This window comes from Hyperolius riggenbachi, chromosome 2 (assembly GCF_040937935.1).
Source record: "Hyperolius riggenbachi isolate aHypRig1 chromosome 2, aHypRig1.pri, whole genome shotgun sequence".
NCBI classification, from domain to species: Eukaryota; Metazoa; Chordata; class Amphibia; order Anura; family Hyperoliidae; genus Hyperolius; species Hyperolius riggenbachi.
Window position 1 is genome coordinate 134696138 of NC_090647.1, and position 23456 is coordinate 134719593.

Genomic DNA, 23456 nt, shown 5'->3' on the forward strand with positions numbered 1-23456 from the left:
TGCTATTCAACCAATCCGGTTCTATCTTCTCTTGAGTTGTACTTTCCCACCCATCCCGCACACTCCCCATACTTGTCAGATTTTTGTCAGAAACATCTGATCTGCATGCAGAGGATCAGCAGGACAGCCAGGTAATGTGCATTGTTTAAAATGGAAAAACATTAATATAAAAATAATTAAAAAAATAAAATAATAAAAATATATATATATATATATATATATATATATATATATATATATATATATATATATATATATATATATATATATAATCTCCCTCACTTCAGTTTCCCTTTAAGGTCAAGTGGGTTAGTATCCAATGATAGCTTTATGACCGGAATTTACCTGCATTACAATAATGGTCCTTGCACCTGTAAATCTATACTCACCTAAAGGATTATTAGGAACACCTGTTCACTTATTAGGAACACCTGTTCACTTTCTTATTAATGCAATTATCCAATCAACCAATCACATGGCTGTTGCTTCAATGCATTTAGGGGTGTGGTCCTGGTCAAGACAATCTCCTGAACTCCAAAGTGAATTTCAGAATGGCAAAGAAAGGTGATTTAAGCAATTTTGAGCGTGGCATGGTTGTTGGTGCCAGATGGGCTGGTCTGAGCACTTTACAATCTGCTCAGTTACTGGGAATTTCACACACAACCATTTCTATGGTTTGCAAAGAATGGTGTGAAAAGGGAAAAACATTCAGTGTGCGGCAGTCCTGTGGACAAAAATGCCTTGTTGATGCTAGAGGTCAGAGGAGAATGGGCCGACTGATTCAAGCTGATAGAAGAGCAACGTTGACTGAAATAACTCGTTACAACCGGGGTATGAGGCAAAGCATTTGTGAAGCCACAACAAGCACAACCTTGAGGCGGATGGGCTACAACAGCAGAAGACCCCGCCGGGTACCTCTCATCTCCACTACAAACAGGAAAAAGAGGCTACAATTTGCACGAGCTGACCAAACTTGGACAGTTAAAGTCTGGAAAATGTTGCCTGGTCTGATGAGTCTCAATAGAGTCAGAATTTGGCGTAAACAGAATGAAAACATGGATCCATCATGCCTTGTTACCACTGTGCATGTTGGTGGTGGTGTAATGGTGTGGGGGATGTTTTCTTGGCACACTTTAGGCCCCTTCATGCCAATTGGGCATCGTTTAAATGCCACGGGCTACCTGAGCATTGTTTCTGACCATGTCCATCCCTTCATGACCACCATGTACCCATCCTCTGATGGCTACTTCTAGCAGGATAATGCACCATGTCATAAAGCTCAGATGATTTCCAACTGGTTTCTTGAATATGACAACGAGTTCACTGTACTAAAATGCCCCCACAGTCACCAGATCTCAACCCAATAGAGCATCTTTGGGATGTGATGGAATGGGAGCTTCGTGCCCTGTATGTGCATTAACTGCAAGATGCTATCCTATCAGTATGGGCCAACATTTCTAAAGAATGCTTTCAGCACCTTGTTGAAAAAATGACACGTAGAATTAAGGCATTTCTGAAGGTGAAAGGGGGTCAAACACCCTATTAGTATGGTGTTCCTAATAATCCTTTAGGTCAGTATATATAGCAGCGAAATACAGATTACAATAGACTTTGCTCCTGGCTAAGCCAACATACGTCAAGGATGAATAAATAACTGTCTAAACTTGAGTTAGAACATCAGCATTCAAGCAACAATGTCAAACATATAACAACTTAATAAATGTTCCGAAAGGAGTATGAAGGTTGTAAGATACTACGGTGGATCCCAAAAAGTAGTATAGGAATACTTGTAGATAAGTAATTTTTTGGAGAAATTAAGGTGATATGAAAGTTAGACCAAGGGAGATCAAATAGTCAAGTTGGTATTTTATACTTAAATCCATTATTTGTCGCAAAACTTAAGCCATGTTTCATTGTAGTTCTGGATTTTTCTTTCAATAAAAATTAACAGCTAAAAGGTATGCCAAATTCAATTTAGTCTTCCTTGGCCATTTAAAATGTACATGGCCATACTGTGTAGATTTAGAAACATGGCCTAGCCATTCTTTATTTTCCTTCAGCACTTTTTGTTCAAAAGCATAGACCAAATGGAGATAAGGGATTTACTTGATGCTCTTTACGCATTGAACGGACATGCATACTTATTTCCCAAGAACCCTTGCTTCTCTTCCAAGGCTATAAAGAGCCCCTATAGTGTCTTCTCTAGTGTTGTATTTTGATGAGACCATGGCATTATTTTCCCAGCAAGACAGCCTGCTGCTGACACACATCCCTGGAGCTCTGTGCCACTTCTGCTCCAAGCTGGCAGCCTAGATCTGTGCAGTGCAAATGTAGCAAAATGCAATAATTTTTTTTTTTTTTTTTTTTTTTTTTTTTTTTACCCACACCTAGCCCTTACAACAATCTGAAACTCCAAACTGTTTAACCTTAATTCCTCTGTAGCTGGCTTTTAAATTGACCTTAAACCTGTAAATACTCCCATAATTCAGACATCCTATTCTGCAGTTGCTCTGTGTTGGAAGCATCTGGTTCTTCTGAGATGAATTGTGGTTAGATCACATTTCATATAGTTACATACCGTCTCTCCAAGAATATAAGACATTGTCTTATATTTTTTTGCGGGGAGAAATATGTGCTAGGGTTTATTTATTTTTTTTTGGGGGGGGGGGGGGGGGTTACTCTCCAGAGAGAAGTAGACACTTTGTGTATGGGGAGGTGTGTGGTCTCTTAACGCATCTCCCTTGTGGCTGCGTTCCCCTACGTTCCAAGTAACATTTCTGGTGTCAGTGACAGCATAGTATTAAAGCTGTGAGGGTGCCCTTTGACCCCCAACGCTTGTGCTTTATGCAGTAAACTAGGTTGGCTCTGCACTGGTGCTCTCCTCTTGTCATAATCAATGTGCGCCTGGAATGCATCAGCCGGGCGCATATTGAATATGACAGGATAGCGGCAGCACAGAGCCGGCAAAGCGTACTGTGTACAGTATCAGCATGAGGGTCAAAGGGCTCACAGCTTGAATACTGTATGGCCGATGACACAGGAGACGTTACATGGAACACAGGGGGACTCAGCCACAAGGGAGGTGCCATAAGAGACCACACACCTCACCATACACAAAGCGTCCCACAGCTAGGTCTTATTTTCGAGGTAGGGCTTATATTTCAAGCATGCTTTAAATATAATCTAGGCCTTCTTTTCAGCATAGGTCTTGTTTAAGGGGAAACACGGTAGTTTGGGTGAAAAAAAAAATGGTCTATCCAGTTCAACCAGAATAAAATAAATTGGTTAATATTAGGAACTTTACTCCTGCCCCCTTAGGTATCCCAGTTGATCCACAAAGACAAAAAAAACCTTACAAGGCTTTGGACAATTAACATTTAGGGGATACATTTTGTCCTGATTCCAAATGTCAGTCAGATTAAATGCCTGGATCAACTCTTCTGGGAATTTACTAGTAATTGCAGCCACATTAATTCATTGCAAGGAAAGCATCCAAACCTCTTTTAAATGCAGATACAGAATTTGTCATAAGAGCCAGTGCACACTAGGTCCGGAAACGTATCCGTGGCTGCGTTTTTCAAACCTGATGAAAAACGGAGTCCCGGATACTAATGTTGAAAATAGCAGCCAGCCTCACCCAAGTAAAAAACGGATCCGTCTGCGTTTGCGGGGATCCGTTTTCAAAACCTGAACGGAAGGTCCGGATCTGCTGCATTTTCACGCAACGGATCAGGACCACGAATACACGCAGGGGTAGTGATAGTAATGAGAAAACGCATCTCCAGCTCCACAGGCAAAAAACGGATGTTAAAACGGATAGCCTGAGCTTTATGATTGGCCCAAAAAAATCCTCCCACTCCTTCCTAATGATGGAGACGTTTTCTGTCAGGGAAAAACCTGAACGGAAACTGATGCAAAACTGATGCACTTTCATCGGTTTGCAGTACGGTGGGTACTTCCCCTGATCCGGACTGCAGTGTCCGTCCTGCAACCGGGTCTAGTGTGGACCCACTCTTACTGGTACTTCTTGTGGAAAAATATTCCACATTTTAACAACTACTGTAAAGGATCCCTTTCTATATAGATTGCAAAACCTTTTTTCCTCCATACACAGATCCTGTCCCTTTGTACTAGCCTAGGGACAAAGGGCTCATTTGCCAAGCTTTTGCATTGCCCTCTGGTGTATTTATACATGTTTATTAGGTCACCCCTTAGCCATATTTTTCCAAGCTAAAAAAAAACCCAGTTTGTCCAAACTGTTACGACCTTCCATCACACTGATTAATTTAGTTGCCTATCTTAGTACCTGTTCTACTATGTTAATGTCCTTCCTATAATGTGGTGCCCAAAACTGTGTCCCATACTCCAGATGTGTGGCCTTACAAGTGCTTTATGCAGTGGGCGTAGTATACTAGCATCTTGTGATTTTATTGCCCGTTTTATGCATCCTAGAATTGTATCTCTCACTGTGTAGTGTAGATGCAGCAGCTTGTGGTGGTCTTGATGCAGTGTCATTTCAGCACCTTGATCAGATGCTATATTTATTTCAATAGAGCAGCCTCTGTGCCAGAATGAACAGGTGCTGGTACCAGCGTGCCAGACTAAATTGCCTTGTGCTGCTTTTCTAGAGTGCCACGTGCAGAATTGCCACCCACAGAAGCTGAGGAGACAGGCTAGAATCAAGTAGTCCCCATCTGATTTGGTTTGGGACCATCTCCAAGATGTGGGCTGCATGATGGAACTGTGATTTAGTGGACTTTCTTGGTTTGCAGTCTAGGAGACCCTTGGTGTAATATTGGCAGACCTGGTAAAATACAACATTGTCTACGATATGCAAACTGCAGGAAGTTTTGCTTTTTTTTTTTTTTTTTTTTTTTTTTTTGTATAGTCAAGTATCAGGAGAACATAATGAATAGAATGGTATGCTTTTTATTGTAAGAATTTTAGAGTACAGATTCTCTTTAAGTTCTTGGTAGATATAAGTGGTACTGATGCTCTACTCCAACATCCCCATCAGAGAGAGGAAGTGCCCTATTTCTGGAAGCTTTTTTAACTCTCGGAATGTGCGAGTGGTGGGAGATTCTTGCTCTTTTTTTTTTTTCTCTGCTTATCCGTTTTGAGGGCTTTTACAGCAGTTGTTAAGGCTGCTTTATGAAGATTATAGTAAATTAGTAGGCCTAAGCCCATTAAAAGAACAGGCTCTAGGCGTCCCTCACAACCCCCCTCCCCTCCCACCCTATCAACGCATGTCAGCGCACATGTCCGCGCACCTGCTTGCCCCCGTCTTGTTTCTGTCCAACCTGCCGCCAGTGTGCCACACATGCGCACTAGCGCAAAGGCACGGACACAGGGACAGTAGAGAATGGAGGGATACAGGGGTTTGATTGTATAGGATGCTCTTGGCCTTATTTAAGGATTCTTAACCATGAAAAGTGTTTTCTGTTTTCATAAATGTTCCCTTTAAAATAGTGATGAACACTCTCTACTGGCTAGTAAAAAAAAACTGATGAACAAATGAGTTAAAGAGACTCCGTAACAAAAATTGCATCCCTGTTTTTTATCATCCTACAAGTTCCAAAAGCTATTCCAATGTGTTCTGGCTTACTGCAGCACTTTCTGCTATCACAGTCTCTGTAATAAATCAATGTATGTTTCCCTTGTCAGACTTGTCAGCCTGTGTCTGGAAGGCTGCCAAGTTCTTCAGTGTTGTGGTTCTGCTATGAATTCCCCCTTCCAGGCCCCTCTATGCATACTGCCTGTGTATTATTTAGATTAGAGCAGCTTCTCTCTTCTCTCTTATCTTTTACAAGCTGGATAAATCGTCCTCTGAGCTGGCTGGGCTTTCACATAGTGAGGAATTACAGACAAGGGCAAAGCTGTTTGCAGGAGAAAAAAGAGCAGCCTGAAACTTCAGTGCATGAGAACTGCAGGGAGAAAGAAACACACAAATGATCTCTTTAGATTCAAAAGGAAGGCTGTATACAGCCTGCTTGTGTATGATTGTATTTTCTATGTGTGGACATACTGTACATCAACCTACTTCCTGTTTTGGTGGCCATTTTGTTTGTTTATAAACAAACTTTTTAAAACTGTTTTTAACCACTTTTAATGCGGCGAGGAGCGGCGAAATTGTGACAGAGGGTAATAGGAGATGTCCCCTAACGCACTGGTATGTTTACTTTTGTGCGATTTTAACAGTACAGATTCTCTTTAAGGCCACATTTAGAAATATGCCCATAGTGTATATGCAATTTCTCTCAGGTCTTTTTGCAGTCTTCCTTGCAAACTATTTATTTTAGCACCTTATTTGATTGAAGGCTGTTACACACCAGCTCTAACCGCAAACAGGCAACAAATATAATTGATCCGTTCTTGCACATGGTCCCTTGACATCAGTCCATTGCGGAGCAGTGCACTGTGATACACTGCAACTCTCATACATTTTTCTGGATGGTGGTTATTTTGCCATTCAAATGATGTAAGGCCTGCATCTACTTGTGAAAAGGTATTGCATTGCACTGATATCATTGCAAAGTACATGTGTGAACCAACTCTAATCATTTTTAAGAATGTGATTCCCCCCCCCCCCCCCCCCCCCCTCCTCTTTTGAATTGGCTGAACTGACAAGTTGGTGTAGAAAAAGATCTGGCTGATGCATCACTCAGAATTCCTCTGTTCCATCTTTTACAGATTAGAGTTCCATTACAAGATGGAAGGCGTAGTAAATCTATTGAAGAGCGTGAGGAAGAGTATCAGCGAGTGCGAGAGAGAATCTTTGCTAGAGAGGTGAGAAATGGGTTTAACTTTCGAACTATACAGCAGTAATAAAATTGGTTACCCAGCTTTGTTCATGTACTCCCTTTACTCGGTGTGGGATGCCTCAGAGTAGTAATGTGCAATAGCCAATCTGTCTTTTGATACTTTCCATTGCAACTCAGAAGATTGAAGCATCTCCGTTCTAGAAAACAGTGAAGGGTTGAGACTTCCTCAGTACTTTGTACTTTTACTTCTTTCCCTGGCAAGTATTACGCAGTATAAGTGAAAACTACTACACTTGATAGACTTTTTGATAATGCTAGATAGTGTTTAGTGTGGTACAGTACTTTTACCTACAGGGATGGAGTTCATTGTTTTTCTAGTGAAAAGTGATAGGTACCAGCTGGAGGTTCGTTACTCCATTCAAGGGAATGGAGCGGTGGAGCGCCAATGTAGATCAGCTATCGTACTGGTTATCAAGCACTGATTGCCAGTGGGCAAAATACACTTGATCTTTAACCACTTTGCTACCATTAGTGAAAGCAGCTCTCAGTACTGGAGCATTTTTTCGCCTTTTAGAGTGTTACATTTCCACAGCTTATAATGCTCTACTTTTTCTGAAATAGACAATATTGGTGGTGAGTTTGTTTTTCAGAACGGACAGGGCTTGATTCTAATGTTAAACATTTAATCCCACACATTACAACAAAACAATAAATCCATAAGAACACAATTGTGAAAAATACGTTTTTTTTAAATTTGACGCTATAAAAAATATTTTAAAAGTGGAGTTGAATTGTATTTTTTCCCTAAAACTATTTTGTCTCATGAGTGTAGATGTACCAAATGTGTGTATTTATTTCCAACTTGGTATTTTTGGATGTCACAGGAAAAACTGTATGTATTTTGGTTTTTGAAAGGCTAAAAATGTAAAGCAAATTTCTTGTAGCACCATATTTCATTCATAGCAGAGCTAAAGGTACAAGACCTTTGAATATCCCCCAAAATGAACCCATCTTGAAAACTAAATCCCATACACCCCCCCCCCCCCCCCCTCCCCTCCCAAATGTATTTGACAAGGGGTATAATTAGGGATTTGACCCTCTAGTTTTTTTTTTACTCGATTTTGATTTGAAAAATTTGGGTAAGATTTAAAAATGTATTTTTCTTCTTCAAACATGCTACTTTGAAAGCACATAATGCGCACGTGCTGTTTGGTGACCACAAAATACTCCCGAAAACTTACTGCTCAACTTCTCCCGTGCATGGAGATACCAAATACTAAAGCCTCAGTCACACTGCTAGAGAACTGGGGGGCCCCATTTCAACTAAATGCATTTTGCATTTTTAAGAACTTAAAATCCAAAGAAGAATTTTTAGCATCATACTTCATTTATTGCAGTGCAAAACGACCAAGACCCCTGAATACCACAAAAAAATGATCCCATCTAGAAAACTAGACCGTCAATGTTTCCGACAAATTGTAAAATTAAGGATTTGACTGTCTGGTCTTTTGTAGATTTTGATCAGTAGAATGGGTAAAATGTAAAAAAAATGTTGGCAAATATACTAATTTGAAAGCACATAATGCCCACATGCTGTTTGGAGACCACAAAATTCACCCTAAAACCTATTCCTCAAAATTCTTCTGTGAATGGGGATGCCGAATAACAGTGCCTCAGTCGCATTGTTAGAGAACTGGGGGACTCACAATCGACTGCTATACCGATTCCCGATTCATTTCATGCCAAAATCGATCCAGAATCAGCCTTGTGATGCCACATCTGCCATTCTGCTGCCTCGCTGTCCCATTGCTGCCCTATCCCCTTCCTGGTGCCCAGTGAACTATACATTACCTTTCCGCACATGCTGTTTATCTGCTGCTGGGTCCAGGATCCATCCTTCATTCATACACGCGCCCCTTGTGGTTGCTGGGCACGTGTGTGACATCACTCGCATGCCCACGTTACTCTGGCAACCACGTGGGTCGCGTGTATAGATGAAGGGCGAATCCCAGAGCAAGCAGAGGCACATGGATGGATGTCCGTGCAGCTTCTCCTCCATTGTTATGATTGCAGTAATCACATGACCACTGCGGTCATCTGACAGGCAGAGGGCTTGCAGAGCGGAAATTGCCCACTTTGCTACTACCCGTGGGACCCGGCTACAGTCTACTGCTGGGTCCTGTAGGATACGATCGGCAGGGGGAGTGGGTTGCTGCAAATTCTGACCGCCGTTTTTATATGGCGCTTCAGCTGAGACCTGACAACCACACGCCGTATAAATATGGCGCTGGGTAGTAAAATGGTTAATATACCATTATAAAAGTGCAATCAGATTTTTTTTAAAATGCAGTACAAAAAAATTGCACCCCCCCCCCCCCCCCTCTATTTTTGCTTTTCAATGTACAGGTAGTCTCTGGTAAGCGAACGAGATAGGGACTGTAGGATCGTTGTTAACCTGAATTTGTTCTCAAGTCGGAACATTGTGCCATCTCTGTCCTCTGTGCCTCCAGTGTCCCCCTCTGTGTCACCTCTGCCCTCTGTACCTGCTTATACAAGTTTAAAAGCCATTTTTTCTTTGAATTTTTTAATTGATTTTCTCAAAAATTAAAAGTCCAATTTGAACATTTTTTGGGGGGGCTTGTTTCCATGGAAACACTGAATCCATGAGGGCCGTATCGGCGGATCATTCGTAAGTCAGGCGTTCGTAAGTCGGGGACTACTTCTATATCTTTGATGAAGAATGAATGCTTACCACTGCATCCGATGAAAACCCATCCCATGAAACCCCAATCACTGCTTAGAATGGCCAGTTTTAGGCCTTGTTCACATTGCGTTCGGCTCGCGTTTCCTTCCGCGATGGACCTTTTTTTTCCCCTTTTTTTTCTTATTTAAGCATTTTCTAGCGATTTTCTGCGCATTCGCTTGTTTTTGTGGGCTTTTTGTAAGCGTTTTTGCAGAATGCTTGTGTTTTGTTTTTTTTTTAATCCGGAAAAAATTCCGGAAACAAATGCAATGTGTTTTTTTTTTTTTTTTTTTTTTTTTTTTTAATGCTCCAAAAATGGCTCAAGGATCGCTTTTCAAAGCGTATTGCAAATGAACCGCTCTGATATGAACTCTCTCGTAGAGAATCATTGCACCAGCGCTTTCAGGGCGATTTTGAAATTCGCCCGCGCTTAAAATTTTATAAAACTGATATAATGTGAACAAGGCCTCAAAGTTGAGTTTTTATCCAGGCATCAAAAGCCAGTTCCATTTGCCTGCTCCTTGATAGACTCAGCTGTAGGTTGCAAGCTAGTCCTGCTCCTAGTGCAGTTTGAAAAGTCACATATGATTGCATGCCTGTGTAACAGAATTATGACAGGATCGGGCAACTCAATCGGCATTTGATCAGTTTTGTTTGTTTTATTTGATTTGTTTTATATAAAATATAGAATGAAAATGTATTTGAACACACAGCTGTAGAATAACCTTGTGCTTCATATCTACCTTTTTTTAATCTCTCCCTTTTTGTTCTGCAGTCAGCACAGAATGGCCATATTGCTGATAACCGGTAAGTCAGTCCTTGCTTTATTATTCCATATGAATGCCCTTAGAAAATGTATTTAAAGCAAAATTGGAAAATCATAAGGTGTACCTTTGACCAGCAATGAAGGATTTTTTTTTTCTTATGTTGTGTTTTTTAGCTGTGTACTGGTTTGGTTTATGTCAGTGGCTCTTTTAATGGAGTCACAGTTGTCAAGGTCCCTCTGCATCTATTTCTTACCCTGTATAATCACCGCCTACAAGTATTTTCTTAGAAATTACTGATAATTCTACTATTTTAGGTATTTAGTGTGTCTGGCTCCACATATAACAGTCATTGCTTGCTTATTTAGAATTTGAAAGACTGCATACTGTGCAAGATTAGATACAGGTTACATCCAATGTATGCCAGTGACTGGTAACATATAACTTTCACACTTTAGAATTCACACCAGATGTGTGAAATGACATTTTCGGCTTAGGTGATCTGATGCTGGGAATACATCATGAGATATTTTGGCAGATAGATGGTTCTATAGATCATTTCCGACAGGTCCCATCTTCTTTTCAAATATTTTTCTGATCGATTTCTCATAGCAGTAAATAAAAATTGATAAGAAAAATATTGGAAAATCGATCGGACAGTAAATCTGCTGAAAAATCTCATTGTGTATTCCCAGCAAGCATAACCCATGTCAAAGCATTCTGTGATTGTCTAGATTTTAGGCATACACTTATTAGCAAGATCTGACTCTGCCTCACAATGTCAGCCCTGGTTAGATAAAAACAGGAAGAAATATTTACTGGTCCCTGTGTCTAGGCGGAGGCACAGTATTTCAATACTGGAAGTATTGCCAAACTTTGCAGCAGGGCTGTGGAGTCGGTACAAAAATCTTCCTACTGAGACTCCTCAGTTTATGAAACCACCAACTCCGACTCCGGGTACCCAAAATGGCTCCAACTCCTCGACTCCGACTCCTTAGTCTAATACTTACCAGGGTTGTGTTTTTGGTACACAAATCATCCGACTCCGGTTATCCATAATTGCTCCGACCTCGACTCCGACTCCACAGCCCTGCTTTGCAGAGTCTCTTATTTCAGGAATGTTATTTTACCTACCGGTATGTGGGAAAATGTGAAATGATCACTTAAAATTGTATCTGCTAGTTTACACATACAATACAAATGCTTTCTTTAAAGGTGTTCTCCACTTGATACTAGACGTGTGTTGCAGAGGCATGTTTAAATGGAAGAGTTGTATTACTTGTTGTTACTTGCAATGGTCCTGTAAGTGACATTTGTATGTAGCTTCCTGTTGAGATTTCCAGTGGCAGTTACGAGTTGTTGGTTACTACTTCTACTGCTATTCTACAGTTGCAATAAAAAAAATGACTTTAATGAGACAAGGAAGTTTTACATTCTTTTTTTTACCTTCCTTCTTAATGTAACCAACAGAGTCTACAGAGAAGGCTTTTCCACACTCTCTCACAAAAGGAGACAGTTGTTTAGGTATCTTCTATGTTGTGTACTTGAGTATTCTGTCAAGGTCACTGGTGCCCACACCTTCCTCGCATGGCTACTTGTGAGGTTCTTCTTGATATGTACTTTGTTGCCATGTCCTGTTTTGTGATTGGCGGTGGGGAACAGTACTCTTTTCTCCATCAGACATTGGTATCCATGGCTGCTGCATATTTCTTTCCATAATTTCATGTTCTGTTAAAGCTCCTAAGTGACCTGTAGCTGTCTGTCCAGCTGCTGTTACATCGCACTATCCAGAAGACAATGAAGGAAGATAAATGTGTGCTCCGCCTTGGAATTCTTGATTAATAGTCAATATCACTAGATTGCTTGCCTTCTGTTCTTAAAGTGACCCAGACATGAATAAAAACCATGTTTTTTACTTACCCGGGGGTTCCTCCAGCCCCGTAAGCATGGTTGCGTCCCTCGCTGTCCTTCTCAGAGCCGCCGTTCAGCCGCACTCTGCTCTGGTAAGTGCAGAAGGCCCCGGCTGACGTCACTCAGACAGAGCCCAACTGAGCCTTCTACCGGGGTTTTGATTGCGGCTAAACGGAGGATTCCGGCTGGACCGTGGTGGGCACGCGGGTGGATGGCGAGGGACGCATCCATGCTTATGGGGCTGGAGGAAGCCCCAGGTAAGTAAAACACAGGCTTTTTATTCATCTCTGGTTTTCTTTAACTTGTTTGCTACAATTGCTTACGTTATTTTGTTTCTCAACTTGGGTTTTATTAGGTAGAAGGCAAAGCAGTAGAAATGGTACATACAAATTGGAAACAATATTCTGCAAATAGGAAATTTCCAGATTTTCAGGAAGCATGACATGCTCAAAGTATAAAGGATGCCTTTTTCCTATATTGCCAATTTAAAAATATTTTTTATAAAAACTTAGGTTACCTCTACCTTTACTATATTCATTAAATGTATTACTTGGCCCAGAATTGAACTGAGCTTTAGAAGGAACCTTTGGCAAGAAACACTTTGTTTACTTAACAAGCAGAATTGGGAATTGTGAGCATCTGAAAAGTCATAAATAAATAAAAAAGTTAATTTCTACTTCAAACCCAATACTGCCTCCAAGATGCAGTTACTGCCCTGAAGGCTTGTTGGGGGATTACTTACCACAATGGCAACCGATGATTAATTAAATGCCTCACGCTAGACCTAAGGTATACTTATTGAGCCCACTGTATTTCATCCTAGTTCTCCAAAATATTTGAGAATCACGGTTCGGGTTTGTCAAGATATCAGTCACTTGCAGTTTATTTGCCTCTCATATGGAAGCTCAGGGAGGCGTTGATTGCTTTTGAGAGAGTAGTCTGATAAATAATACCATACCTGGGACATCTACTTATTCTAGGTGACTCAAATGACTTGTTAGAAAACTACTGCAGAACAGCATTAGAAATCTCCCAGTTTACAAAAACATACTCCAGTTCAGATACAAAATACTTTTTTTTTTCCGGTGGTGATGGACTAGATGACGCAGAAAATGCTTTTTTTAAGGAGACGAAATCTGAAAGGTTTGTAAGTTAACGGCCTTCAGAACTAGGTTCGTCCCTTGTTTTGAGAAATATCTACTGTGGTGAGACTTGTCAGTTCACGGGCTGTGGCCCACTTTATGGAAATGCATCCTTTTCTATTGCCTGACTTGCATATCAGGATGAAGTCTTTTCATTGAAAAATACTCTTCCATTGGAAACTGTCCCATCTCTCTAATGGTTTTTGGAGGAGACTAGCCTTACCTGAGGAAATAAGTGAAAATATTGGCTAAGCTCCATGATGATGACAAATGTAAGCTCTTGGGGTGGGGAAGCACATATGCAAAGTGTTCCCCTGCTGGCCAGTGGTCCTTTAAGGAAACCAGATTCTCTGCAGACAGGAAACTCGTGGCTGTGAACGGATGCACAGTATTTATTGCCAATTGCCTGGTGATGCTGCTGATCCTCTGCGTGTGCTTCTTTAAAGAAACTCTGTACTAAAAAAGTGTCCGGGGGGGGGGGGGGGGGGGTACTCGCCTCGGGAGGGTGAAGCCTCTGGATCCTATCGTGGCTTCCCCCGTCGTCCTCCGTCCCATGGTGGTCTCGCTCTGGCCCCCGCAATGCACAGCCCACAATTTGCCAGGCTGTGCAATATTTACCCTTTCTGGGGGCGCTGTTGCGGTTCTCTGCTCGGAAATAGGCGGAAATAGCTGATCTCAGTCAGGGCTCCACTGCACAGGCGTCTTGTGCCTGTGCAATAGAGCACACTCGACTGGGATCGGCTATTTCTGAGCCAAGAGCCACAACTGCGCCTGCACTGCAGTCGGGAAGGTACATATTTACATGGCCGCTGTTTATGAACATGTAGCGAGACCACAGTGGAACGGAGGAGGAGGGGGCGAAGCCTCGATAGGATCCAGAGGCTTCCCCTTCCCAAGGTTGAGTACCCCCCAGGGGCATTTTTTTAATACAGATTCTCTTTAAGCCATAGACCCTGAACAAGCATGCAGAGCAGGTGTTTGGCTGAAATCTGACTAGATTAGCTACATTCTTGTTTCAGGTGTGTAATCCAGCCACTACTGCAGCCAAAACAATCAGCAGGACTGCCAGGCAACTGGTATTGTTTAAAATTAAATACGTGTGGCAGCCTCCACACTTATCTCATTCTTCAGACTTCCTTTAAAGAGGAGCTGTTAGGTATAGGGTCTCGGAGAAAAAAACACACATATATCAGTAGCTAAATATTGGCTGTACTTACATTACATATGCATTTCACAGAATTTTTATATACCGTATATACTCGGCTATAAGTCGAGAAATTTAGGACTGACTCAAAGTATAAAAGTAGGGGGGGTCGCCTTATACTCGAGTCAGTCCTAAATGTCCCACTTATAGCAGGGTGGGGGGAGGGCATCGCTCTCTCTCTCCCCCCTCTGATGTAGCTATCATGCTGTAACTTTCCCACCTTCCCTTCTTCCCCCGCATCTCCGTGCAAATGTGGGCTGCCTCTCTCTCCCCCTCTGTGTAATTAATGTTAGGTGCCCTCGCAGCTGAAGCCGACACTTAAGTTTTATTGCCAGCACGATATCCTCCCTTCATGCCGCTCCCTGTCCGTTAGTACAGCTCCGGTTCCCGATGTCATGTGACATCGAGAGTCGCGCTGTACTATTGGACAGAGAGCGGCATGAAGGGAGGATACTGTGCTGGCAATAAAACTTAAGTGTCGGCTTCAGCTGCGAGGGCACCTAACATTAATTACACAGAGGGGGAGAGAGAGGCAGCCCACATTTGCATGGGGATGCGGGGGAAGAAGGGAAGGTGGGAAAGTTACAGCATGAACGTATAGAGGATTCAGCGCTGGCAATGGACTGTAAGTGTCGCTTCTGCTGCAGTGCTCACTGTGCATCAGATCGCACAGAGGGGGGAGAAAGAGGATTGAAGCACAAAATTACTTTAGCATTGCGGGGAAGGGGACAGAAAGAGGCAGCCTGACCAGCGCATAACATTAAAGAGTTGTGCTGGGAGGGAGGGGGGATTTTCAGTGTGTTGCAGGTGATTTAGCACTGTGGGGAGGGATAGAGAGACGCTGGCTGCTGGGGCTCTGGGAAGGGTCTATTGTTTAAAGTGGACCTGATCTCAGATCTTTCTCTCTGCTCTAAAAGATATGCAATAGCATAACCTTTAAAAGAAAAACGCCTGTTGTGTGCAGATGTATTGCAGAATTTGTATCAGCTGTAGTGTGTCTACTTCCTGCTTTCATGGAAGCAGGCATATTGTTAACATCCTGTGCTTTCAAATTAGCTTATCTGCCTTGTCAGGTGACACGGGAGAGATCAAATTACAGCTTGTTATTAGACACAGATGAGGGGGGATTAGGCAGGCTAAACTCTCTTAATACATACAGGGTGCATTTCTCTAAGTTTTCTTTATGTCCTGTGCAAGGCTTCAAGTCTACTGTGCAGCCATTAACTTTGCTAGATAGACTTCTACTTGAGTAATTAAATAATTCCAGCTTAAGAGGGTCAAATATTGGGGTCGACTTATACACGAGGTCGACTTGTATCCGAGTATATATGGTAGTATTTGCAGAGAATGATGCTCCTGACAGCTCATGGCAGGTTCAATGTTTGTCTCCTATGAAGCCAATTGTGATGTCATATCCTCCCTGCTTCCTGATGATTTGACTCACAAAAAAGATCCTAATGAACAACACTACTGTGCAGTGAATATTAATTAGCCATATGGCTAGGAACAATAGCGGACTCATGCAGTATACTCTAATGGAACATGTGCCCTGTGATGTTTCAGTGCTGTGAGTTAGGCTGCTGTTACAAGCTGCTGTAACATGAGCCTGTAACTTCTCACTGTGAAAGTAGCCTGAGGGCGGGATAGGGAAATGAAGGGGATGACCCAAGGTAGTTAAGTGGGGGGAAGAAGCAGCCCCAGAATGCTTTGCAGTATCTGTTATGCGTCCTGCCGGCCTCCTTCAGAGCTTGGGAATAACCAGCCTTGCAGTTCAGCACACATCAAAGTAAGAGAGATTTTTTTACTTCAGTATAGACTTTTTGGCTTCCTTCTAAACTGTTTAACACAGGAGAATAGAGGTTTAAATTGGCTTTTGCAGCCTGACAGTTACTCTTTTTAATAATTTACACTGAACAGGAGTGCTTTGAGAAAATGTGTGGATTTAGTTGGGATTTGAACATGTTAACAGACATGAAAATAGATGAACTGGTGCGAGAAACAAAATGTCCTAGTCTGCATGTCAATATGGCAGCCTCCGTATTCCTCTCAATTCAGGTGTACTCAAACTGCAAGGATGATGACTGTCACGTGCACAGTTTCAGTGACTGCTAAGAGGCTTTCCTTCTCCTGTCTCTGCTAGGAGCACTGTGGAATATCTGTGTTTTGTTTACATAAATGTTGACAATCTGAAATAAGCTTTGCTAGTAATCCTGGCAGTATGGATCTGTGGATTTGAAGGGATTGTTTATTTTGCTGCTAATCTGGAGTTTCCCTTTAAAGAGAACCTGAACTGAAAATAAAAGTCAAAATAACCATACACAGGTCATTCTTACCTCCTGTATAGTCTACTACTCAATCTCTTGTTTCTCTCCTGCGTCCCATTTGTCCACTGTGATCAATGGATTTCTCCGTCCTCCATTTTAAAAATGGCCATTACCCTATAACCGCTTCCTGGTCAGCACCCTTTTAAACTGTAATATCACCCACTTGAGCCATAGGGAAACCAGGACATTGCCTTGCACTTTCAGTTGTAACTGACAGCTGCTGATATATAACTGACAGCAACTGGTATATTTCAGTTCTGACAAAATATTGGCCTCAATTCACTAAGCTTATCTCCTGTCTTTAATAACTCTTCTAGAGTTGTTACCATGGTGATAAGGCATGTAGTATTCAGGAAACATTTTACCTCAGGCAAACCTAAAGTTAACTCTTCTGTCTTTAAGTTAACTCTTCAATCCTTAAAATAACTCCAGAGTTAAAGACAGGCTGTTTATTAAAGCGGTTTAACACCCAGCATTACAACTTTGCTTTGAAAGATTGCTTACAGCTTACAAACTATTATGCCAGATTTTTTTTTAAGCAGAAATTTACTGAATGGGTTAAACATGACATTTTAGTGTTGGATTTAACTAGGAATCTGCATCCCTTCTTATCTTTAGTTACAAAATGTATCTTTATTTGGAATACAAATAGACCTTTGAAAAGCCTGCCGGGGAAGCCCTCTTTGTTCTCTCAGAGCAGGGTTTGTTTGTTGTAGATAGATACATTCGTAACTAAACAAGCAAGCACGGAGGAGAATTTCTAGCTAAATGCAGCACTAAAATGTCATGTTTAATCCATTCAGTGAATTTCTGCTAAACAAAAAATCTGGCATAATAGTTTATAAGCTGTAAGCAATCTTTTAAAGCAAAGTTGAAATGCTGGGTGTTAGACCACTTTAACTGCATGTGAAAATAACTACAGAGGAGGTAAAATAACTACAGAGGAGGTAAAATAACTACAGAGGAGGTAAAATAACTACAGAGGAGGTAAAATAACTACAGAGGAGGTAAAATGACTACAGAGGAGGTAACTTAACTACGTAGGAGGTAACTTAAGGAATGAAGAGATAAGATAACTCTCTCTTATGTGGAGGTAAGTTTTCTCTTGCCTTATTATCTCCAGCATGATCTTAGTGAATTAAGGCCATTGTCAGAACTGTAAGAGATCACTGTAAGAAGAAAATGGTGAGCTTCTGAGAGGAAATGAGGTTAGTATGTAATATTCATTTGCAGCTACATCATGTGTTTATTTTAAATAATTTTACTCGCTTCAGGTTCCCTTTACAGTCCCTATTGCATTGGTAATGGGATATTTACAAGTTAGGGCAGCATTTGAAAATGGAAGCATCCACCAATAGGCATTGGGTGTGTCTCCATGGTTGCTACAGGGAGTTCCAGCCATGAAGGCTGTTATAATGTGGTCATGTATATTTGCCAAAATAACTTAACTTGTATTTTTTGCTGCTTTATTACATTTATTCTTAAATGATTTGTTAGAATCCTTTTCTATGTATGTTCTTGATGTGTATCCAGGTGTTTTGCTTATCTCGTGTATTTAACATTAAGCTGTAATAGAACACCAGTGTGATGGGTACATCTTGTTATGACTTTATTATTGCTTCATGTAATTTTCCATCCACCTCCTTAAAACCATTGTTTTTCTTGATGCTAATTATGGGCCATCAGCTATAGTAGGTGCAGTAATTTTCTTTTCTTTTTTTAGCTCTTTACCTTTGATTTGTCATGACACTGTGGCTATGGACTTTGTAATGGTTAGATAGGAAATAATGAATACCCAGCACCTAGCGGAGAATATAGAAGACTGCAAGATTATCTGTGATTGACCCATAGTGGGAAGAGTGCATGTGTAGAGCAAGTTATGGCCTAACTTTCTCGATAGCAGTTTAAAAATAAAAGCACACAGTTGGTCACTATGCACACTGTCACAGTTCTTCATATGTGCAAGTTTTTAGTAATGTGTTTTTCAGCTATAGACAATCACGGAGCTGATGTATGCAATGTTTTTCCCTTTAGAGGCAACAGAGAATTTCGAGGCTCTGGTAGTCGGCAGAGTAGTACAGAAAGTGAGCTGAAGTCTCTGGATCCAAGACCTTGGAGCAGCACAGATTCTGATGGTTCCTGTCGCAATATGCGTCCCCCAGTAACCAAAGCCAGCAGCTTCAGTGGTATCTCTATCCTGACCCGAGGAGATAGTATTGGCAGCAACAAAGGCACAGCCAACCGCACAGGCCGACCAGGTAAAATATCCCCATTATAACATTCTTCATAAGCATATTTGACTAGTGATGAGATGGGGTATTGTATTTTCTATTCAGTTTGAATCATTTTGATTTAGCAAACTGTTCACATTATCAAATATATTAATGCTAGTCCACTACAGAAAGTGTGAGTTATTGGCATATATTTATTAGTATTCTATATACCGTATATTCCGGTGTATAAGACGACCCCCCCCCCCCCCCCCCCAACTTTTCCAGTTAAAATCTCAAGTTTGGGATATACTCACCCTTTAAGACTACCCCTATTTAAAGTGTACCTTAAAGGGAACCAGAGATGAACGTTTCACACAAAATAAACATATCAGTTGATAGCTTGTAAAGAATAAATGCTCTACCTGATAATTTTGCCGCTCTGGTGTGCCTTTTTTAGTGTTTTTTTATCCATTATTGCTCCAGGAAAAATCAAATATGGCCGCCGGCTCATATCCCTTCTCCTTCCGGGTTATATGAGTTGTTCTGGATGTGCTGTCTAGGCTATATGAGACTATGCTGCTATCTAGGCTAAATGCAGCCTTTCATCTATGTGCTTTCATTTTGGTATGATCTGCCTGTAGGAAGTGTCACTGATAATAACTGCAGTTTCATTCCTATGAGAATCTAGTGCACACAGAGCACACAGGGATCATATTACAGCCACAGAGCTTCTCTCTCAGGAGCAGCCCCTCCCAGTCATCACAGCTCTCAGTATGCAAAGCAGAAGATCTAAGCCAGGAGGGGGAAGGCTTGGGCTTGAAAGGACTCCACAGAAAAGTGACTCAGCTATAATGATTCCAGGTCAAACCTCGACTGAATAGTCGATGGATTCTTATCACAGTTGCTAATAGACTAATTAAGCAGATAACAATGAAACTAAAAGCAGGGTAGGTGTTTACTGTCATGTTCCCACTGATAAATGTAATAAAATACATGAGGGTGCTTCATCTCTGGTTCTCTTTAAGTGTCCCAAAAAAAATTGCGTTTTACTCACCTGGGGCTTACCTCAGCCCCCTGCAGCTGATCGGTGCCCACGACGAGTCGCTCTGATGCTCCGGGTCCCGCTGGCGGCCACTTCCGGTTTCGCAGTCAGGACCCGTCAGGCTGGGGAACGCGGCTGATACTACGCGTTCCCAGCCAAAATAGCACCCCTATGCGGCCATATGTCCGCATAGGTACCCGTATGCGGACATATGGCCGCATAGGGGTGCTATTTTGGCTGGGAACGCGTAGTATCAGCCGCGTTCCCCAGCCTGACGGGTCCTGACTGCGAAACCGGAAGTGGCCGCCAGCGGGACCCGGAGCATCAGAGCGACTCGTCGTGGGCACCGATCAGCTGCAGGGGGCTGAGGTAAGCCCCAGGTGAGTAAAACTCAATTTTTTTGGGACACTTAAGGGTACACTTTAACGCACACCAAATAAAAATATACTGGTGCTATGAATGACCAGATACTGGTGCATGCTCTGTATGTGATACCCAGTATATAACAGTATATAGGTGATTGACTGGTTGGATTGGTCAGCTCTCCCTGTCTCCCTGTTTATCAGAGCGGTATGAAAGAATAGATTGCGCTGTACCCATAAAACACGCCTCTTTCACCCTTCTGGCCTGCCCTTGTATCCTATTTACCTCCTTCTCTGCCTCTTTGATCTTCCACATGCTCGCCTGTGCTGCTTCACTACAATCCTCAGCAGCAAGATCTGAGGAAGCTGGTAACAGGATAGGGCGGGCCAGACAGGTGGAAGAGGCGTGTTTTATGAGCACAGCGCAATCTCTTTATTCCATACCCTGGGCATCCCGCGTGAGAGATGAGCTCCCCTCCAGCTTTATGCGGTGACCGCCGAATCTCCAGCACCCGGTTATTAATCAGTGCGCATTGCGTATCAGCATTGTGTTTCACCAGGCATCAAAGACTCCCGATGACACCCATCTTTTCAGGAGATTTTCAAGGGTTAAAAAGTAGTCTTATACACCAGAATATACAGGATTTTCCATCTGTATTCAAAAGACTGGAAGGTTTTCAGGCTTTCCCTCCCCTTCACTTGGTGATTTCAACACCTCTACTTATTCTCATTGCCCCTCTCTGCTAAAGAAATTCTGTTTTGTTTCTTTTTCTTGTTGTTGTTGTTTTTTCCACCTCCCGGTTCTTTTGATTTGCTTAAAATAAAGTCCGATTGGAATTTCTTACTTCATCCACCTAGCTACTAAAAGCTGGAGCTGAAGGAAATAGATTATTTCAGAAAGGTTTAATAAGTCATGTGTTGAGAGAAGAAGATGAGGTGACCACCTTTATTTCCCTTTTTAAGAAAATGCTGATGAAATTGTAAGATTTAAATACATAGTTAATGAAATTTGTATTAGTCCTCAGTGCCTCACACAGAGTTTCATGTCAGAACATTTTGTGCTGCTTTCCTGGCAATCAGACAGCTTGTCCCTTTTGTAGTGGTTTAAAGTTCTTTAACTTCCTTCGACAACCTGAAGTTCAGCATTTACATAGAGTATCCTTACTACATATTATAAATGGGTTTATTATTTTATAATATCGACATATATGCCCAGATATTTGAGTGGTCTGTCCTTCGTGTCACTTCTGAAGTTGCTAACCAATAAGGGAATAGGTCCTGTAACTCCCCCTACCCCTTATTTCCAGTGGAAGCAGTCTACGTAGAGGTGTGTGTGTGTGTGTGTGTGTGTGTGTGTGTGTGTGTGTGTGTGTGTGTGTGTGTGTGTGTGTGTGTGTGTGTGTGTGTGTGTGTGTGTGTGTGTGTGTGTGTGTGTGTGTGTGTGTGTGTGTGTGTGTGTGTGTGTGTGTGTGTGTGTGTGTGTGTGTGTGTGTGTGTGTGTGTGTGTGTGTGTTTGATAATTCTGATACCTAATACACACAAGGTGTGTGGGGGGTGGTACGCAATTGATCATTTTGATTGACTCATTTTGTCTTGAAAAATCATACTGGAAGGCCTTTGTATTATGGCTTTGCACCCGATCTTGTGCCCTCAAGTCAACTTGAGAGTCCATGGGAGGGGTACTTTGGACAACCAAGCAGCAGAACTGGAGCTACTAGGAGAGCTGGACTGAACCACAAAATGTATTCTGCCCACACCAATTGAAGTCAACCTTCATATTAGTCCAGCACAATGCACACCCGAAACTTGTACAGGACCAGACAGTATCTACCAACAAAACTGAGAAAACAACTTTTTAAACTGCAGTGTTCTCTATAAAAGCTTTAAGCTGGGTGTTACACCTGGCTAATTTAGGTGAGCTTCTGGCTATGGCCTGTGCCGTGTTTGCGCTGACAGCAACAATCTGCAGCCAGCTACACAGCTTAATGCTGCCTGCAGGTCACCCTAGGCCCTGCCCCTATCTTCTGTATCACGCAGCAATTTTCACTTGTTTTATCTGTACCTACATGTACACCAATACAAAGTGGTGTACATGTGAGAAGTGGATCGAAAATCATACATCATTCCAAACATTTTTTACAAATCAATAACTGCAAAGTGGGGTGTGCGTAATTATTCAGCCCCCTGAGTCAATACTTTGTAGAACCACCTCTTGCTGCAATAACAGCTGCCAGTCTTTTAAGGTATGTCTCTACCAGCTTTGCACATCTAGAGACTGAAATCCTTGCCCATTCTTTGCAAAACAGCTCCAGCTCAGTCAGATTAGATGGACAGCGTATGTGAACAGCAGTTTTCAGATCTTGCCACAGATTCTCGATTGGATTTAGATCTGGACTTTGACTGGGCCATTCTAACACAAAGATATGTTTTGTTTTAAACCATTCCATTGTTGCCCTGGCTTTATGTTTAGGGTCATTGTCCTGCTGGAAGGTGAACCTCCGCCCCAGTCTCAAGTCTTTTGCAGTCTCCAAGAGGTTTTCTTTCACGTTTGACCTGTATTTGGATCCATCCTTCTTCCCATCAACTCTGACCAGCTTCCCTGTCCCTGCTGAAGAGATGCACCCCCGAGCATGATGCTGCCACCACCATATTTGACAGTGGGGATGATGTGTTCAGAGTGATGTGCAGTGTTAGTTTTCCGCCACACATAGAGTTTTGTATTTTGGCCAAAAAGTTCAATTTTAATACAAAGGCCTTTGTATTATGGCTTTGCACCCGATCTTGTGCCCTCAAGTCAACTTGAGAGTCAATGGGAGGGGTACTTTGGACAACCAAGCAGCAGAACTGGAGCTACTAGGGGAGCTGGACTGAACCACAAAATGTATTCTGCCCACACCAATTGAAGTCAACCTTCATATTAGTCCAGCACAATGCACACCCGAAACTTGTACAGGACCAGACAGTATCTACCAACAAAACTGAGAAAACAA

At 42.0% G+C, this 23456-nt stretch overlaps 1 protein-coding gene across 5 annotated transcripts in view; it reads left to right on the top strand.

Annotated features, from left to right (window-relative positions):
- R3HDM2 (R3H domain containing 2) overlaps positions 1-23456 on the top strand; it is a 217332-nt gene that overhangs the window by 145604 nt on the left and 48272 nt on the right. For all 5 annotated transcript variants that reach the window (XM_068267466.1, XM_068267467.1, XM_068267470.1 and 2 more), the window contains 3 exons: positions 6691-6786; positions 10280-10311; positions 18884-19107. In XM_068267466.1, the coding sequence (XP_068123567.1) occupies positions 6691-6786; positions 10280-10311; positions 18884-19107 (352 nt within the window). The remainder of the gene's footprint in view (positions 1-6690; positions 6787-10279; positions 10312-18883; positions 19108-23456) is intronic.